The 17381-nt window shown below is 57.2% G+C and overlaps 1 protein-coding gene across 1 annotated transcript in view; it reads right to left on the bottom strand.

Annotated features, from left to right (window-relative positions):
• Nucleotides 1-14970, bottom strand: part of PDE10A (phosphodiesterase 10A) — a 305877-nt gene extending 290907 nt beyond the window's left edge. Inside the window, exon 1 of the mRNA XM_039245521.1 lies at nucleotides 14127-14970. Coding sequence (XP_039101452.1) covers nucleotides 14127-14970 — 844 coding nt within the window. The remainder of the gene's footprint in view (nucleotides 1-14126) is intronic.
• Between the last annotated feature and the right edge of the window lie 2411 nt (nucleotides 14971-17381).

The following is a 17381-nucleotide window of genomic DNA, read 5'->3' as shown; positions in this document are numbered from 1 at the left end:
AGTTCGAACCCCGCACGGGGCTCTCAGCCATCAGCACAGAGCCCTCTTTGGATCCTCTGCCCCTCCTCTCTCTCTGCCCCCCCCCCTCATGTGCATATAGTCTCTCTCCCTCAAATAAACATTAAAAAAAAAAAGAATATAGACCAACAATCTACAAAATCCTGAAGTAAATAACCCTTTGCAAGGGAAAAAGGGAAGCTATACAAACTGAGTGTGAGTTACAGCGACCTCTGGATAAGAGCCCAGAATCGTGAGACACATGTTCCAAAGGCACACACCTCACCTGAACCCTTCCCCGACTGCGAAGCTCCCCCTCCACCCCAACCTCAAGCAGCAGGGAGGCCTCCTGCAGACAGTCCTCTGTAGTCAGGCCAAGGGAATGTGAGCAACTCAGACACACAAGAGAACAGAGGTCACATCTGCTGGGGGTGGAGGGGATCCATAAATGGGGAAAATGACTATAATAGCAACTCAAAAAATAGATTCCCCTAAATGGAAGAATTCTAATGACAATCACTTTTTTTTTTAAGTTCTTTCTCTTTCTAAAAATTCTTCCCTTTTATTTTCAACACATTGCCCTTTAATTCTTTGCCAAGAAAGTGGAACTGCTCTCCGACTCCAGCCATTTCCTGGTATCAGTGTTTCCAGAAGCTGTACTTCCTGTAACTATAAACACCTTTCCCAGCCAAGTGGATGGTTGAGGCGCCTTCTGCTTCATCACCTCCACCTGCAAAGGTCCTCGTGGGGGCAGCCATGCCACCTTTTTGGGAAAGATGGTCTCCGGGGGCCACTCAGCCTCCCAAGCGGCCATGGAGGCCCACCTGCTTCGGCACGTACTCTGTCCAAGGCTCTACTGTCAACCCTTGACGCTATGTCATTTCATCCCCACAGCATGTGCGACTCGACATCACACAGTCCAACGCGGGCTTGTCTTACCAGCTACCGTGTCACACTGGGTCCTGCACAACTGCTTAGCAAATAGAGACGCACATCCACTTCTTTTTTTTAAACTTATTATTTTTGAGAGAGACAGAGACAGCATGAGTCAGGGACAGGCAGAGAGAGAGAGAAAGGGAGAGTGCAAGAAAGAGGATCCCAAGCGGGCTCCAGGCTGCCAGTGCAGAGCCCGATGCGGGGCTTGAACTCACGAACCGAGAGATCATGACCTGAGCGGAAACCAAGAGTCGGACGCTCAACCGACGGAGTCCCCCAGGTGCTCCTAGAGACCCGTACCCACTTCTAGCACAGCTTCTTCTTACTGAGAAGCTGCCAGTGCCAAGGCTCTGGGAAATACCAGCAAGGGCCCACGCTGCGTCAGTGAAGAAACCAAAAACAAGAACACGAGGAAACCATTGGTGTCTCTTTCCATAGCGCACCTCCTCTCTGCGGCATGTTTCTATCCAATAATGAACGGCATTTGTACAAGGTTCAGGTCATCCCTAAGCCCCGTCCTGAGGCTCCCTGTATTAGTGATACAAAGTACTTCCCACCAGACTGCACCCAGATACAAGAAGTCATAATAATTCCAAGTCTCAAAGATTTGGCGAGGATACATCTTACAACGTTCCAACACAAAACAAAGAGAATTAAAAAATCACTTGGGGAGGGGAAAAAATAACAGATTTCCTAATGATGGCCCATTTGATAAAGAGAACAGAACAGTTATGAAACACAAAAGGTGCCAAAAATTTTCAGCTATAGCAGAATCTTAGCAGAAACTTAATTTGACTAGAGCACTGATCTAAATGAGGGCTAACTGGAACATAAGGATTTCCCCAGGGATCTGCAGGGCTCAACCTCCTTTCCCCATCCATCCTGTCCCCGTGGTGGTGAGGGGACACAAAGCCATCATGGCTTTCCCTGAACACCCCAGGCTGCTATGGAAAAATCACACCTTCTAGAAAGATGCCTAAATAAGCGCAAAGCCGGTAAGTTGCACCCTGCAAGGCTTAGGGTGTGGGACATGTAAAGACCCCAGGAGCACGATGTATGGATCAAAGAAGTTTATTAGGGTAGAAGGCTGACATTTAAGGTTAAGAAAGGGTTCTCACAAAATCCAGTAACTAGGAAGGAAGTAGCAGCTAAAATAAAACCAATGGCTGGACTAGGAGGAAATAATATTAAGTGATAGACAAAGAAAATGTCAGCAGTATAAAGCAAAACACAGGAAAATAGGCAGGGCTGGAATCCAAACCAGGGAGGAAGGAAGAAACCCACTTAGAGGCTTAGAGAAACAGTGAGTATTAACTTGAAACCCAATGTAAAATCAGGGAACAGATGAAATGTGAGGGTCTGAAGAATTCAGCCCCACCACAAAAGGCCCAGCCAGAGGAGAGGCTTCGGAGGTCAAGGGCTGTCTTTCACCTCGCACACCAGCTCGCCGAACGTCTGCCGTCGGATGAATGAATGCATGAGTTCATGCTGTCCCTGCCCTCAATGAAAAGTCAAATCATTGCAACACGAGAGAATATTATAATAAACTGTCGTGGCCTCTGCAGAATGATGTTAACTGAGAAGACGACTTGAGGCTACATTTCCATTCACTGGGAGAGTGTTAGAATGTAAAACCCACGTCTTCACAGGGAAGACACTCGGTTTCTTGCCAACATGTAGTGATTTCTACCAGATGAAGCAGGCTGGGCAGCTCTCCAGTGGCTTCAACAATACTTCGTATCTTAAATGTGAACCGTAGACTGTATCAGAGTCAGAAATTACATCAAAATAGAAGTGGGGTTTTTTTTTTTTTCCCATGTTCAGATCGGTGCATGATGCAGACAAGGAGCTGATGAGGGGTATTGATGCACGTGCTTTTTTTTTTTTTTTTTGGTCAATATTCACGGTCTGCCATTTAGGGATCTTGTATAGAAGTACGTGGGAGGCTAGAGGAAGACAGAAGTCAAGTGAACAGAGTTCAGGGACTGAAACATCAAACTGTGATCTCCATAGGAAGATGATAAAAAAAATACACCAATAAGGAAAGACGGCATCAACCAGAGAGTGCGGCAACTGACAGCTGGCATTTCGGTAAATTCTTATTTGAAAATTTAATTTTTGAATAGACTGTTATTCAAAACTCAATGCCTGGGGCACCTGGGTGGCTCAGTCAGCTAAGCATCTGACTTTGGCTCAGGTCATGATCTCACGGTTCGTGGGTTCAGGGCCCACGTCGGGCTCTGTGCCGACAGCTCGAAGCCTAGAGCTGTTTCGAATTCTGTGTCTCCCTCTCCCTGTCCTCCCTGACTCTGTTTCTCTCTCTCAAAAATAAGTAAGCATTAAAAAAAAGAAACCTCAACACCTATAAAAAGGATACACTGGCAGTCTCTCTACAACTCTGGGTCCCCAAGGCCACCCACGCCACGGAGCAGAAGGGGTCGATGTTTTCCCGAGTTTCTGCCCAGTTTCCTAGGCAATTTACAAACAGATACAGTGTCTGCTTTCACTATCCTGCCTCACACAGGAATGTGTATGTGTGCACTTACACATTTTCTTTTTTTCCTTTGTTCATACAGCAACGTACCTGGAAGATCATTAGTATATTCGTGTCACTGCTGCAAATTTCATTCAGCCAAGCCCCTGTGGATAGACCTTTACGTGGTCTTCAAGGCTCTCTTTCAAACGATGCCACAATATTTTGGGGGGCGGGGGGTGAACATTAGATTTTTTTTTTAATAGTTTATTGTCAAGTTGGTTTCCATATAACACCCAGTGCTCATCCCCACAAGTGCCCTCCTCCATGCCCATCACCCCTCTTCCCCTCTTCACCTCTCCCCATCAATGTCACAATATTTTTATGCCTCGCTAAGTCATTTCGCCTGTGTGAGTTTACCTGAATGATAAATTCCCAGGAGAATTATTGGTTCAATGGGTACATGCATTTTTAATTCTGATCGATACTGCTAAATTGCCTGCTGCGAAGGCAGTACCAACTGATACTCCCACCAGGAATACAGACTTGCCAGTGTGTATTATAAAGTTTATTAATCTTTGCAAATCTGACAGGTGAAAATGGTACCCTGGTGTTATTTTAAATTGCATTTATTTTATCAGAATGAGGTTGAACATCTTTTCATTTTTTTACATGGTCTTTTATTTCCTTTTTTAGGAACTACCTGTTCATGTTGTTTGACTATTTCTTATTAGGTTTGTTTACTTTTACTTATTTTACTATTCTTTTACTTAACCATCTCCTGGAGCCCTTTATGTATCAGGGCAGTCAGCCCGATGCTGCAGCATGAGTGGTTAATGTTTCTTTCCGGGACGGAAAGTTAGGTTCGGTTTTTCCTGCGTGACTTCCTAGTTGTCCCCAAACCATTTTATTCAATAGTCTATTTTTACTCCTTGTAGAAGAGATGACACTTTGAAAATAGTCTAAATTCCTCTATGTGTCTGGGGCTGTTTTAAGAGTTTCCTATTCTGTTGCACTGGTTTATCTGGTCACATGCCAGCACCACATTGTATTAATTGTTGAGGTTTTAAAATGAAGTCTTTATTTAATCTGTCTTAAAATAATTGGATATGCTTAATCACGAGATGCATAGAGTATTATCCCAAAAAGGCATGATGACCGATGAGACAAGAAGATTTTTGAGAGCACACTTCTGATCTTGGGACACAAAGAAACTCTGAAAGTGGACAGAATCCCGACAGCAACGACAAAATACGTAATTACCAAATCTAGGAAGCCGTAGTAATCAAGCCTTGTGGATATCATTCTAAATGTTTATTTTGGAAGCTGCTGGAACTATAAAGAAGCACGTAATTATATCACGTACAAATACGTTCAGTTTGAATTCCATACACTCGCGATGCTTCTTGCCAGCAGAGTGCCCTGCTCTTCGTGCAAAATTGCTTCTTACGCGGTACTTATCAACTTTGAAAAGTCCAAATATGCTTGTATTTTTATAAATAATTCATGATCTCCAACACATGGCATTGTTTCAGCGCTCCATAAGCAACCCTTTCTCTTTGCTAGCGTGGAAAATGTTTTTGTCAAAGTAAAAAGCTTTTTATCATTGCCTCAGGAAATAAAACCAAGGCATCCAGAATGCTCTGCACACACTTCTCCCTCCTTCCCATCAGCTCAGGGAGCTTGCTTCACACTGAGCTCCCCGCCCCGGTGGCCTGGGTGCAGGAGCACACTGGTTCTCGGAAACTCAGACCCCGGCCCTTGGTGCCAAACAGCGCATTTGGACTATATGGGGGGAAAAAAAAGGTGAATCAGATGATGTTTCAAGTTATGCTGAAACTTAACAACCGTGTTCCTTCCTTCATTATTGCCTTCCTTTTGGGAAAATTAATGTTCTTAAAGGACCATTTTGATCATACTCTCCCACCTAAACACCTTCGCTTACTTATTCATTAGACTTATTGTCTAATTGCTTGGCAATGTACTAGGCATTGAGGTTAAGAAAATGAATAAAACATGCTTCCTGCCCACGGGAAGGAAGGGAGACACACACTAAGTGGAAAAGTACAAGCGCCAGGCATTGGGGGGGTGAGGGGGGGCACCAAGGGGGGATGGTGCGCAAGCCCTGGGGGAAGGAGGGGGCCCTGGGGGAAGGAGGGGGCCCCGGGGGAAGGAGGAGGGGGCCCTGGGGGAAGGAGGGGGCCCCGGGAGGCCTGCGAACGGCCACTGGAAGGAAAGGCCCCCATCCCAGATGTCTGGCCGCGTAGGGAGTGGAGGGGACACGGGGCAGAGGCAGAGGGATCACGGCACGCACAGCTTTGTCCCGTGGGCCGTGATGCTGTGGAAGAGCATCCTCTCCCCTGCGCACCCCTGTCCACTGGTCCCCGCCCCGAGGTGTCATAACTGCCTTCCCTCTTGCCTGGGCCCCACGTTAGACAGCAGCGCCCCGAAGGCGAGGAGGAGCTCTGTGCGGACACGGTTATCACCAGCGAGTAGGACAGCGGCTGGAGCTCGGCCGCCGGATGAACACTCGACCGAATGGCACTGTGGCCTTGGGCGCCCCCACCCCGTCCCCTGCAGAAACACCGAACGACCTCCGTTCAAAGACTCACAGTCTTTCCTGGCTCTGTCTTCCACTTCTCTTCGCGGGAAGCCCTCTCTCCACCCCTCTGCTACCCTCGCGCCTCCCGTCCCCGCTCAGCTCCAGGCCCTGCACACCCTTCCAACCGCAGGACCCCCCTCCCGTGTCTTCCCGCCCGGCAGCTTTCATCACGACTTGCACCGAGAGCTTCCAAGTGTCCACGCTTCGAGGTTCCATGTGTTTGTGCGCGGACCGAGCGTGGCCTTTACTCTGGCAGCCCTCTCCGCACACCGCCTCTGGGCCAGCGGGGGCCCCGGCACCCTCCTTCCAAACAGCTCCGGTCACTCCCCTCCCGGGTGGACTGTGCAGCTACTGACCCGGCTTCGCCGCCCTGCAGGGCCCCTCCGGCCTGGCCCCACCGCCCCCCACCCCATCACTGCTGGCCAAAGCTGACTGGGGGGGCGCGGGGGGGGCGCAGGGGGGGCACGGTGGGGATGGAGCTACTCCGATCCCACCCCTCCCTGCACCTGACGCCGGCTCCTGCAGCTCTCCCTGGGGACAGCCCCCCCCCCCCCCCCCCCCCCCCCCCCCCGCCCACCAGTGTCCTGCTTCCTTTCTGCGTCTTCTCTAACTTGCTCCGTTCCTTCTCCTGTCGTCAAGCTCCTCCTCAGCAGTAACATTCTCGGTCCTTCCCACCCAGGGAGAAGCCAGCTCTCAGCTCCCGGCGGCGTGAGGTCTGAGGCCGGGGACTCGCTCTGACTGCGGGGCCTGTGCTTTCATCCCCACCGAGTCTTCAACCCCCGCAAAACGGGTCTCCGTCTCTGCCCCCCGCACTCAGAATCTCTGGAGGGGCCGACAGCCCCCTCCCTGGCTGTGCTAATGTACTTGACCTGTGGGGCGCCTGCCTTCTCCCCGTGTCCCCTTCCCACAGCAGGGCTGGTTCTGTCGCATTTCCCCTCCTCTCTGCCTCAACCCCCTCCTCCGGCTGCTCCATGGCTCTTCCTTCTGCTTCTGGGACACAGTCTTCTGTCTCTCTGGCTCCCAGTGGTCACGGCAGGTCACCATTCAGAACTGCCCCTGGGTCATTCCACACCCCTGGGGGAGAAGCCACCGCGCTGTGAGCTGCCTGGGATCAAGTGTGCCAGCTCTGCCCACAGGGCCTCTCAGTGCACTGGGGCCCCGGGCCACACTCACACAGGGACCCCGGGCCACGCTCGCACAGGGGCCCCGGGCCACGCTCGCACTGGGGCCCCGGGCCACGCTCGCACTGGGGGCCAACCCTGTGACTATCACCACCGGGAGCACTTTGCTCCCCAGCCTTCACCTACACACCCTGCCCTCCGACCGCCAGACTTTACTCACCCAGCCGCCTTCTCAGCATTTCCGCTAAGCTGAGCCGTGGGCACCTTGGACTTAACGCTGCCAAACACAACACCCACCCCCTGCCCCCTTCACCCCCACGGCCCTGCCCACTGCTGGCTGCCCCTTCCCAGGCTTCCCCTTCCTCTAGTCGCCCCCCTGCTCCACCGAGAGCCCAGGCACTGCTCTGGCCTCTTCCCTCCCTTCGTCCACACACCGTCCAGCAGACGCTGCCTCCCAGCATCCCCGGAGCCACATTCCATCCCCGAGCGGTCACCCCGTCCCCCGTCCCGCCCGCCACAGCCACCCGTGTGTCCTCCGTCTCCACCACAGCCCCTCCGGTCCCTCACCACACCGCAGCTGGGATGAGCTTAGATCACAGAGCACACGGCCCCCACTGGCCCCAAACCTTCCAGGAGCTTCCCTTGCCCACGTAGTACCACGCAAGCTCCCCCCAACCTACGAAGCCCCACGCTGGCCCGTGGGCTCCACCCGCTTCCCTCCACACCGCTGCCCTGCTGGGAGCCCACGCTCCTCACTGTGTCATCTGGCCCGACTCTCCCTCTGCCCGGGGCACACTGCGCTCCTGGCTCACCCGGCCAGTCAGACCCCAGGTGAACCTGCCCTCCCCAGAGATGCCGCCACAGACCCCCTGAAGTAAAGGAGCCACCCATCAAGTCCCGATTTTAACTCAGCGCATAGCTCTTGTGATACCTGGTACTTCCGACACTTGACGGGGCTTCTTTCCTTTGTGTGCTTGACTGGATCGTGTCTACACCACAGAGTGCAGGTACCCACAGTCAGAACCCTCCCCTTACCAACCACAGCGCTAACCAAAGAGGAGGGGGTCTACTCTGATACTTCTTGTTCTTTTCTTCCTTTTCTCTGGGTAAGGACCCACCACCACGGCCACCACCAACTCCAAACAGTCTCTCTCTCTCTCTCTCTCTCTCTCTCTCTCTCACAGACACACACACACACCCCTTTCCAATCCAGAATGGAGCCATCTGACCCTTGCCTTACCCAGGCCCCACGGCTTCCGTCTCCGCTACCTGCCAGGCGCCCGCTCCCAGCCTCGGCCCCGCGTCCCGCCTGCCCTCACCCAGCAGGACATCAGCTGTGACCCCGTCAGGCAGCCCCGCGGCACCACAGGACGCGGCGTCCCCCTGCCCTCCTATCTTACGTCCCCTCTCCCCGTGCGTTGCCTCTCGAAGGGGTTCTCGCTAATGGACAAGCAGGAGATGCTGGTGAGCCCAGGAGAATCGTCGCTCCTCGCCGCCCCCGCCCCACGCCTCGCCCCGGCCTGTTTTCTGACAGCAGCCCCTGGATGTGCCCCCGGATGTGCCCCCGGATGTGCCCTCGGCTGGCCAGCGGGGGGTTCCCAGGCCCAGGTTCCCCGGTGCCCAGCCCGCTGCCTCAAGACTCCTGCTGGCTCCTCTGTGAGATCTTTTCAGGGCCCTCCAATCAGAAAGTGCCCAGGTCTCGGTCCCCAGAGCACCCTGTCCTCCTTTGGCCAGGCGGTCACTATGCTTGCAAGCTCTGCCTTTCTCTCCTGTGAGCTGTGTGCCCCCGAGAGCAAAGGCTGTCCCATGCCCACTGGATCCCTGGCACCCGAGGCCGGAGGCCAAGGTCAAGGCCAGTTTTCAATGAGTCCCTTCAATTTCTAAGTTCCTTTTATACAAGCACCACGTTGGGTTTTGTTGTTGTTGTTTTCACCTTGGAATTTCCAACACAAATATTAGAGCACCTTCAAAACCTATGTCAGCCACTCTTCGTCTCCGGACAGAACCACAGATGAGGTCCTGCCTCGGGCTCTCACCAAGCGCACTTTCCGCACTGGGATGACAGGCAGGAGACACCAGGCCAGCAAAGGAGCAAGAGAATTCAGAAACTGGCAAAGGCTACAAATAAAATCGGAGCGCCAGGCATCTTCGGTCGGTTTCCTTAGTAAGATCTTGGGCTGCTCTGTCTCCGTGGGGTTTTCCCTTCCACCAATTTAGATCAGCTGGGGGAGCCTGATTTACATTTTAAAAGGAAATTAAAATGTTTTGAATTACAACTAAGAGCTTTCCTTTTAAGGGAGAAATATTCCTTTTTCATGAAAATGGTTTTTTTCTTTCCCTCTCAGACGGCAAGAGCTGTTTTTAAACAAACAAAAATTAACAATGTATTAATTGATGAAATATTCATCACACCAGGTTTAATCTACTCTCATAGTAAACAAAATCCTAACATTTGCTTAATTATCTGGTGCAGTGCATTTTTTTCCCCTTGTGATGAAGAAGGACTTTTGAGATCCACATTCTTCTTTAATTTTTAAAAAAAATTATTAATGTTTAATGTTTATTCTTTTTTTTTTTTTTTTGAGAGACAGAGAGTGAGTGGGGGAGGGGCAAACAGAGAGACACACACACAGAATCCAAAGCAGGCTCCAGGCTCTGAGCTGTCGGCGCAGGTGACGCGGGGCTGGAACTCACCAACGGTGAGATCATGACCTGAGCTGAGGTCAGATGCTTAACCCACTGAGCCACCCAGGTGCCCCTTGAGATCCACATTCTTAGCAACTTTCAAATATGCAACCCAGTATTACCACCTAGAGTCACCAGGTTGTACATTACAGCCGGGGGCTTGCTTATCTTAGTGAAACGCACTTCTTTCCCTAAGGGATACAAAAAGCTTTATGTGTAAAGTTATGTGAGGTTAAGGCATCAGGCTGACTGGACAGAAGACACTGTCTTCTTCCATCGCCACTCATTTCAGAGATTATCTTTGTTCGTGTAGATTTTCTGAAAAGAAAAAAGGGGTTTTGTGAAATTTAAATGAACAAGCCTAAACAGTTCCCCACGGTTTAAACAGCTTGGCTGAGGGATTCTAAGCCCTTCTCACGGCTCCGGCCAGAGCGGACGCTGACATCTCCTGGGACGCGAGCTCTGCCAGGACCCGCAGCCCAGCCTGGCAGGGAAATTCACAGCGCTGCTTCGCTGGTCTGGTCATCTTGGGAGGTAGTCAGAGCTATATTTTCAAGTCCTCCAAAGGAACAGCTCTCATTGTTTTCCTCCCTCACCAACAATTTGCACCGAGTAGGGACTCAACAATTACCTGTTGGTTGGCTGTTAATGGACTTGACCTCCATTTCTGTTGCCCCGCTGTGGGCGGCCTCAGTCTCGCCAACTCCATAAAATTGAGCGAAACGTGCAGCCGGGTGTAGCTTGTGCGTGTGACACACACAGGCTCTTAAAAGGGAACCCTATTTATCTCAGTTTGGTCAAGTCCTGGCCACACAGTATCTCAAGTCTCAAGAAAACAGAGCAAGAGCGGTTAGTGGTCGAAGCGAGCGTCTTTAAAGCCCACAGTTCCTAGAAACACGTGCATTTTCTGTTGTGGACTTCTGAACACTGCAACACGCGGCGGTCCGAGGCGCGCCTGCGGAGGGCACTCACAAGTCTGCCCGGTCGTCTCCTTGCTCTCCCCGTCCCCTCCCTGACCAACCGGCACTTTTGCTTTGCTACAGCTCTGCACCGTTCGGAGGCGCCAGCGGCAGAGACTGGGGCACCTGTGAAGGAGAGGAAAGGAGAGACTTTCCCACTTCTGAGCGTCCTCGGGCCGTGTTCTCCATCAGCGCTCAAGCCTTCTCCCTCTAGGGACGTCTCCTGCCCCCTGCCACCGCAGCACCGAATGCAGACAAGGTGAGCTGTGTTTTCCAGAAGACTGCAGCTTATTCCTGGTCTATCACAGCATGGCTTTTCAGCTTTCCTCTGCACACGCACGCACATGCATGCGCGCGCGCGCACACACACACACAGCCCCGAAGTGTACTTCTCCATTCTTTCTGGATCTGGAGTCTCTGGGTGCAGAGATTCCGCTCTATTCCAGTCAACAACTTTCCCAGCAGCAATGTGCTGAAGACCAGAGCCTGAGGGCAAGGTCAGAGGTCAACACGGAAAGGTAGACAGATGGCAGGTGAGAGGGGGTCCCGCATGGCTTGACAGGGATGGAGCGTGACCACTGACCTTCTAGGGCTGGCCATCGGTGCTACACCTGCTTCCGGGAGGCTCCCCCTACTGTCGGTGAACTCCTCTGGGGCTCGGCCTGGCCGGCGCCCAGCAACTGGCAGTAGATCTGAATAAGCACTTGCTCCGCGCTGTACTGAGTGAACCAGTGGACGGTGGGAACCAAAATGCACCGCCAAAATGGCCAGGAATGGCACTTCACACCTTCAAACAGGATGGGCTTTTTGACAATGACAGAAATGAACCGGCATTCCTAGAAACGATCATTGGACACAGCAGCCTTCATACGGGACAACTGGACAGTTAGATCCAGGAGACACCAACCCGAGAGGGAAGAAAGGGAAGAAACAGGCCACAGTTAAGACACATCTGTATACATTTGGGCATTTTCTTTACGTTCTTACAGAATCCAGCATTTTTTTCCAAAAGGTCATTTTTACTGACAAATATCCAAAAAAGTCTGCTAAGATTTCAGTACTTCGGCCGTTTGGACAGAGGTGGCTTATCACGCAGGGAGACAGAAACAAAGACCCCAGACGGGTCATAGCAGAAACGGGCTCCACCTCCCTCCATCTTTGCCTAAGGCAGGTCTAGTAAGAGATTTTGTTTCCGAGCAGCCCCTTCTTACTCAGACCCATGTAATGTCCCAAAGAAGCATTTTACAGCCCCTTGTTCTCACTCACAGCCCAAGCTACCCCTTGCTGACTTGGTTAGGGGGGAAGAAAACATATACACCAAGACAAACTGCCAGCAATTCTTGAGTGTGTTTATCAGCCATCGTCTTCCAGCCAGAACTTTCTGCAGGGTGGGTCCCTCCTGATGGTTTTCTTGTCTAGGTCCTCTGTCCTTCCAAAGGGAAAGCCTGCTGACTCCTCCCCCCCCCCCACTCCCCAGGACAGCCTCAGCCAGCCTGAACCGGTCAACTTCATCCTGCCCCACGACACCCCTGGCAAGGTGCCCCCACCCCAAACTAACGGCAGTAAGGGTAGTAAACAGAAACCTCATCATTTTAGAGAACTCTGCTCCATTCAACCCACACCCATCTCCTCACCACTGCCCTCTCCCCAAAACAGTGTTCACCCCAGGCAAGGTGACAGCCTTCCCTCCCCCCACACACTCCGGCCACCAAATGTGAAAAGCAGATGTTTATGGAGAATGCACGGTGCAGGTGGAAGGGGACAGCCAGGCACCAGAGTCCCAGGCCACGGCTTCCCCAACACCCTTCAGAGCTCCTTGCGACCTCACCCCACCTAAAACTCGTGGCAAATCCGTGGCCTTCTAAGTAAAAATGCCCACAACTAAGGGCAGCAGGCCCGGCCCCCCATGCCCATACCAGTCCCTCCCCAACTGGGCACCTAAGAGTGCACCACGACCTGCAGGTGGGGGCTGGCGGAGCCGGGGAGGCGCACGTCAGACTAGGGGAGACCCCCGCTAGAGGGCTCGGGGACGGGCGGGGGGCAGGGCCCACGTCCAGCGTCCTATCAGGTCCGCCGGCAAGTAGCAGAGCCCGCCACCCGCTGCCGGGGGCCAGGGCGCGCGGTGCCAGAGGCCGCTGGGCCACGCGGCCCCGGTGGATCTGCCCGCGCCGGGGAGGCGGGATCGCTGCGGGCTGTTGGGCCCGCGCAGGACGCGCTCGCAGGCCCAGGGGCGCTCAGGCGGGCGGTGAACCCAGACAAGTCCCAGCAGCGAGGGACGGCTGGCCCCCAAGTGCCCAGAGGCGAAGAGCGGCCAGGGCCGGGAAGTGAGCGGCAGATGGGGGCCAGAAGCCAAAACGGCGACCCTGGAGAGCCCGCCGAGAGCTGGCGCCGCGGAAACGCGGTTCCCTAGCGAGCAGCAGACAAAGGCTCGGGTGCGCACGCGGTGGACGGCGGCGCCCGGGCCCCGCGCTTAGGGCCGCGAAAACCCGTGCCCGCCCGGCCGCTGCCGGAGCCGCCCGGTGCCCCGCGGGCGCGACCTCCGCCGTCGCCCACTCCCGGCCGCGGGGATCCGGTCCTCACCTTGCTCGCCCTCCATCCACGACCACTGCGATCCCCCCTTCCGCGCACCGGGTGTCTCTTCCCTTAGCGTCTCCCGCCTCCTGCCTTTTGCAAACCTCTGCCTTGACTATTCCGCTGAGCCTTGCCCCCTCCCCCGCGACACGCCTTCCACCACCCCTGCTCCCGCGCGCTCTCAGCCCCGCACCCGGGGCCGGGGAGGCGGGGCGGCCGCGGGCGGCCCGCGGGTCCGAGCGGCGGCGCCTTTCTCCTCCACCCTAACGCCCCATTGTCCTTCCCTTCGCCAGCTAACGCCCGGGGTCTAGACAAAGTGGACTCGTGGCGAAGGTGCACCCGTTTCACTTTGCTAGTCCGCGCTCTGGAACAGGGTCAAGGCAGGGCGGGGGGGGGGGGTGGGGGGTGCCGCAGGGGAAGCGGCCCGGCACCGACCCCGACCCCGGGGGACCTTCGGGAGCGCGGAGCTCCGGGGTCCCGGCCTGCCCCTACCCGGCCCAGGGACCCAGCGGGCGGGGCCCCCCAGCGGAAGCCCACCGGCCCCAGGCTACGCAGAGAGCAGCCACGGAGTAGGGACGGCGACGACGTGCTGGGCAAGTGTGGCCACAAACAGCGCCGGGGGACCCGAGGCCGGCAGCCGGGCCGCCCTGCCCCCGGCAGGCGCGCGGAGCCTGGGAACCCCGGGTGTCCCGGCGCGGACGGCCGCTCCCGCGCGCCACCGACGCGCCCCGAGCCTCCCGCCCTCGGCGGAGCCCGCGGGGAAGCAGGAGCCCGGCACTTACTGGGGCTCAGGAAACACTCCGTCAGCCTTCGGAAGCAGCTCGCGTTAGTGGAAGGTCCATCTTCCATGTCGGAGCCGAGGAGCAGGGGGGACGCGGCGGCGAGGGCGAAGCCGGCGCCTCGGGGCCGCCGCGGAGTCCGGCCGCCGCCGCCGCCGGGGCCGGGGCCGGGGCCGGGGCCGGGGCAGCCCCCGCCGGCGGCCGCGAAGCCGGGGGAGCCCGCGCGGCGGGCGGCGGGGCCGAGCGGCAGCCGGAGCGCGGCGCGGCCCGGGCGCAGCAAGCCCTGGAGCGCGGAGCCGAGGAAGAGCCGCCGCCGCCCGCCGCCGCCGCGGGGACTGCCGCCGGGAGGGGCGCTCAGGGCAGCTGCCGCCGGTGCGCCGCCGCCTGCATCGCCGCCGCCGCCCGCCGCCGCCGCGCCCTCCCTTCCTGGGAGACGCACGGGGAGGTGAAAGGCAGATGAGGAGGGGAGAAGAGAAGGAGGGGGCGGGGGGGGCGGCGGCCAGAAGTAAAAGGAAGATGGAGCGGGGGAGGGGACAGGGGAGGAGAGGGCGAGCGCGAGGGGAGTGCGGGCCGAGACCCAGCCGCCGCCGCCGCCGCGCGCGCACGGGGCGCCCGGGTCCCCCGCGAGGCCTGCGGGGGCGGGGTGCGGGCGCGGGGGCGCGGCGCGCTCGGCCCGGCCGCCGCCAGGCCGCTCGGGGGCCGGACCCGGGCCCGCCGCGCTCCCCCCGCCGGCCGCGCCGCGCCTGGGCTCCGGGCGGAGTTTGCCGGGGCCCGAGCCGGGCTCGTCCGCGGCCGCCGGCAGGGGGGCCTGGGGGCGGGGAGCCAGCGGCTCCGCGGGGCTGGCCATGGCCCTCCTCCCCCGGGCCGCGGCGGGGGCAGGCCGCGGGCGGGAGGGGCGCGCCGCGGGCCCCGACTCGGCGGGCTCCGCCCCCGCGGGACCTGCCCTCCCCCGGCCGGGCGGCCCGAGCGCGCGGGTCCGGTCCTCCTCTCCGCCCTTCCGCGCCCCTCCCGGCCCGGTCGTTCACATGGCGTCCCGCTCCGGGTGCGGGAGGCCCGGGGCCGAGCGCGAGTCCCCGGCGGCGGCGGGCGGCGGCCAGGCCGAGCGGCTGCGGAGCCGCTGCCGGCGAGCGTGGCGGGGCTTGTGCGCGCTCCGGCGGCTGAGCCTCGGCGACCGCCCGAAAGCGGCGGAGAAAAGCGCCGCAGTGCCGCTGCCCGAGGAGGCGGCGGCGGCTGCAGAGAACGCCCACTGGCGGAGCGGGCGCTCCCCACGCCGCCGCCGCCGCCCGCGCAGCGCGCCCCGCCGCCACTGGGTCCCCGGGCGCCAGGCGCCCGCACCCCTCGGGCCTCTTGGACGCTAGGCGTCCTGCTTGGGCTGGGCTGGGGGGTGGGGAGCTCCTGCGCCTCTGCAGGGCGTCCACATCTGGGTCTGGTGTCCCGGATTCTAAACCCGCCGCCCAGCAGCTACTCCAGCTGTGCGCTGCGGGGCCAGCCACGTCGGCCCGGCCCGTGCCCGAGTCAGGGAGCCCGCCTGGTGGCTGGCCAGCGGCTCCGACCGGGCTGGGCTCAGAGCTCCCGGGAGAGGAGTTCAAACTCGGACGTTCGGTTGGAGTTTAAGTCAACGCGCAGTATTTCCAATAAACTACGATTTAGAAAGTCTGTTCATCCCCAGGAGCCCCTTTGAGACACACACTTTAAAACGAACTTGGGGTGCACAGCCCCGTTGGCCCCCGTAAGGTCAGAGAATGAAAAGGGCAAACTGTGGCTCAAAAAAGAAAAGCTGTAAGATCATCACCCCAAAGCCCCGAGGACCGCCTCGTCACCTGCGGCTTTTTAGGACAGCCTCACCCACCCGACCCGCCACCCCCGCTCCCTCCTTCCCTGCCAGAACGCAAACAGTTGCTGCTGGCGGGGAATGTGCCGCCAATGGGCGCTCAGAACAAGGAGCCGCCAGGAGTTTGGGAAGTTGAAGCGCCAGGGCGCACAGATGCGCAGGTGCCTGCGTCCCGGCAGGCGCGCTGAGTGGGGTCACCAGTGCAGTCGGGGGCCGAGAGGGGGCCCTCAGGCCTGCTGCCCCACGGTGGGACGGGCTGTCCAGACTCCCTGGACCGGGTCACCTCCGCAGGAGTGGAGCGCGCGCACCGAAGCCCAACTTGCACGACGAGCAGGGCGGTCAGCTGAGCGCGCGGTGCGCGCGGCGGAGCAGCCGCTCGGCTGACACGCGGCCCGGGGCCCGCACCCGGGCGTTTCTCGCTGTCCACGCTTTCTGCCCGGAGTCTCGTGCTTTCCACGCTTTCCTCCGTCCGCCCAGTTCTCGGCTGTTCTTACTTTGAAGCGCGCTCCAGATCCTTCCCTAGTCTCTGCTTTTCCCCCACTCCCATCCAAACACCCCACAGTGGGAAAGAGCATATCTGTTTGCGCCAGGCTGGGCAAGTGGGGTGCCTGGGACTTGATGCGACTCCCCTCTCCCAGCAATGGCTGCGGGCGTTTCTGCAACTGCGGGGCGCACGGGGAGCGTTGCCTGTAACGGGCGTCGGCCCTGGCTCTCACCAGATCGTAATCCCTCAACTTGCGAAACAGGAAAAGGATTCTGGTGACCCTTACCTGACAGAGTGGGTATTTTTGCCGTTGCTTTTTTCTTTTTTTTTCTTCCCGACTAAGAAAAAGCTAGAACAATGCCGGCCGTCGCATCTCTGAGGCGCATACTCCGACTTCGGGTTTCTCCCTGGGCGTCGGGACTCGGCACCCGCTGCGGACCCGGCCGCGCGGGGAGGGTCTTCGCACGGCCGGGGCGGGGCGGGGGGGGGCCGCTTTTCTCCTCCGAGTGTTTGCTGTTCGTTCCTTTACGCGCAAAACGCTTCTTCTTGTCGTTTACGTTTCTTTTGTTGCCTTTTGGAGCGATTAAAGTGACCTTTCCGTTACAAGTAAATGTACGAGTAATTCGAATATAAGCCTCCACGTGGGCGCGGGAAGCGGGCCGGGAAGCGTCAAATATTTGTTCTCTGGGTCCTTGTTAAATCAGAGGGCAAACTTTAGAATTTTCTCTAACCCTTTTCTGGCATCAACCTTCATTCTACGCTCCGTCCTTCTTTTCTCCAAACGCTTGCTGAAAGGCACGCATTTCCTGGACAAATTAAAAACGACAAAACATGACAACGGAGAAGGAACACGCTGAGGTGGGGTTTACTGATGATCGATCACATTGGTTAAGTAACGCCCTCCTCAGTGCTGGAGACTGGCTCTGTTAACAGAAGTGTAGCG

This window comes from Hyaena hyaena, unplaced genomic scaffold (genome assembly GCF_003009895.1).
Source record: "Hyaena hyaena isolate Hyena2069 unplaced genomic scaffold, ASM300989v1 scaffold_258, whole genome shotgun sequence".
Taxonomy (NCBI): Eukaryota; Metazoa; Chordata; class Mammalia; order Carnivora; family Hyaenidae; genus Hyaena; species Hyaena hyaena.
The sequence above is the reverse complement of the archived record's forward strand: the minus strand, read 5'-3'. Positions and strand labels throughout refer to the sequence as shown.